The 2,134-nt window shown below is 57.5% G+C and overlaps 2 protein-coding genes across 2 annotated transcripts in view; both read left to right on the top strand.

Annotated features, from left to right (window-relative positions):
- The window catches only part of EMH_0034510 (uncharacterized protein), a gene marked incomplete at both ends in the record, with an annotated part of 2,001 nt that extends 1,124 nt beyond the window's left edge, over positions 1-877 (top strand). The window contains one exon of the mRNA XM_013494875.1: positions 602-877. Coding sequence (XP_013350329.1) covers positions 602-877 — 276 coding nt within the window. The remainder of the gene's footprint in view (positions 1-601) is intronic.
- A 29-nt stretch (positions 878-906) lies between these two features.
- The window catches only part of EMH_0034500 (uncharacterized protein), a gene marked incomplete at both ends in the record, with an annotated part of 4,134 nt that continues 2,906 nt past the window's right edge, over positions 907-2,134 (top strand). Inside the window, one exon of the mRNA XM_013494874.1 lies at positions 907-1,863. Coding sequence (XP_013350328.1) covers positions 907-1,863 — 957 coding nt within the window. The remainder of the gene's footprint in view (positions 1,864-2,134) is intronic.

The raw sequence follows: 2,134 nt of genomic DNA, 5'->3' as shown, positions 1-2,134 counted from the left end.
GCTGCTGAGCAGGGGCCGAGAGAGAGTGGGGTCTGTGTTAGCAGCAGCAGCAGCAGCACAGCAGCAGCAGGCAGCAAGGTTTAAGCCCCCGCTAGTTGTGGTGAGCCTTCAGCTACTGTTTTTGTTTATTATGAGTTTAGTAGTTTTTGTTATTGCTTTGTTATTACTATAGATGGAGAGCAGCAGCAGCAGCAGCAGCAGCAGCAACAGCAGCAGCAGCAGCAGCAGCAGCAGTCACCGCCGGCTAGCCAGCCCCTGAGCCTAATGCAGCAGACGTTATCGTTCTTGCTGCAGCAGATTCAAATACAAAATTGTAAATAATAAACAAACGCATGCATGAGAGGTTGTTGCTGCTGAGTAGTAGTAGTAGCAGCAGCAGCAGCAGCAGCAGCAACAGCAGCAGCAGCAACAGGACCACCAGCTGCTGTCTCGTATCGAGACTCTCTTAGCAGCAGCAACCGTCGCTTACCTTTGGCTGCGGGGTGTCCTTGCTGCTGCTCCTTTCTGCTGCTGCTGCTAGCAGCATTCATCACCATCTGCTGCTGCTGCTGCTGCTGCTGCTGCTGCTGCTCCCGTCATTGCCACTGCTGCTGCCACACAGGCGACTCAGCCGGAGTCGCAGTGGTCACAGCAGCAGCAGCAGCTGAAGCAGCAGCAGCAGCTGCAGCAGCAGCAGCAGCAGTTGCAGCAGCAGCAGCAGCTGCAGCAGCAGCACCAGCAGCAGTTGCAGCAGCAGCATGAGCGAGCTGCTCGCACCCACTGCCCACGATTCGACGGGCACCAGAAGCAGCAGCAGCAGCAGCAGCAGCAGCAGCAGCAGCAGCAGCATCACGCAGCAGCAATAGCAGCAAGGGGTTGCAGCAACAGCCAGACTTAGGCAGCAGGTCAGAGCCCTTCTGTGTGGAGATGCGCAGCAGCAGCAACAGCAGCAGCAGCAGCAGCAGCAGCAGCAGCCGTAGCAGCAGCCGTAGCAGCATCAACAGCAGCATCAACAGAGACGAAGCGGAGGGGACGGCGGTGCTGAGCAGCAGCAGCGGCGTCAGCAGCGAGAGAACAAACAGCAGAAGCAGCAGCAACAGCAGCAGCAACAGCAAACGCCACAGCAGCAGCAGCAGCAACAGTAACGACAATAGCAGCAATATGAGCAGCAACAGCAACAGCAGCAACAGCAGCAGCAGCAGCGATGAAGGCGGAGATGCTGCTGCTGCTCCCCAGTTCAGCAGCAGCAGCCACAGCAACGGCCTTTACAGCAGCAGCAGCAGCAGCAGCAGGAGCAGCAGCAGCAACAGGAGCAGCAGGGGAATTTGGGACAACGATAGCGAAGATAGTAGCAGCAGCAGAAGCAGCAGCAGCAGCAACAGCAGCAACAGCAGCAGCAGGAGACGACAGTCTAACGCTTCACCAGCAGTAGAGGAGCAACAACAAATGCAGCAGCAGCAGCAGCAGCAGCAGCAGCAACAGCAGCAGGAGCGGCAGCCGCTCATGCAGATCTTTCGCAGGGAAGGCAGCTGGGGAGGCATGGAAGACAGCAGCAGCAGCAGCAGCAGCAGCAGAAGCAGCAGCAGCAGCAGGGGCAGAAACACCAGCAGGAGTGGGAGGGGTTGGAGTAACGACAGGAACAGCAGCAGGAGCAGCAGCGACAGCAGCAGAAGCAGCAGCAGCAGCAACAGCAGCAGCAGCAGCAGGCGTAGAATTCCTACATCTGCTGCATCAGGTATAGATATATCTATCCGTTCTATATCTGAGACAGCAGCAGCAGCAGCAGCAGCTACAGCAGCAGCAGCAGCAGCACTAGCAGCAGCAGCAGCAGCAGCAACAAAAAGTATTGAATCTGCTGATCAACAAAACCCTCTGCTGCAGCGCGTTGTCTTCGATGACCTGCAGCAAACATTCGCCCGCAGCAGCTGCAGAGCCAGCAGCAGAAGCTGCTGCTGCTGCTGCTGCTGCCCCTCTTGCACATGGAAGCAAACGCTCCCCATGCACAGACCCCAGCATGCAGCAGCAGCAGCAGCTGCTGCTGCTGCTGCTGCTGCTGCTGCTCCGGGGACTACCACAAGCTTCTATGTACCCGCCAGCAGCACCAGTACTAGTAATAACAGCAGCAGCAGCAGCAGCAGCAACAGCAGCAGCAGCA

The sequence above is a fragment of the Eimeria mitis genome, genomic scaffold (genome assembly GCF_000499745.2).
Source record: "Eimeria mitis Houghton genomic scaffold, Emh_scaff1317, whole genome shotgun sequence".
Classification (NCBI taxonomy): Eukaryota; Apicomplexa; class Conoidasida; order Eucoccidiorida; family Eimeriidae; genus Eimeria; species Eimeria mitis.
This window is presented reverse-complemented; position numbering and strand designations above follow the sequence as displayed.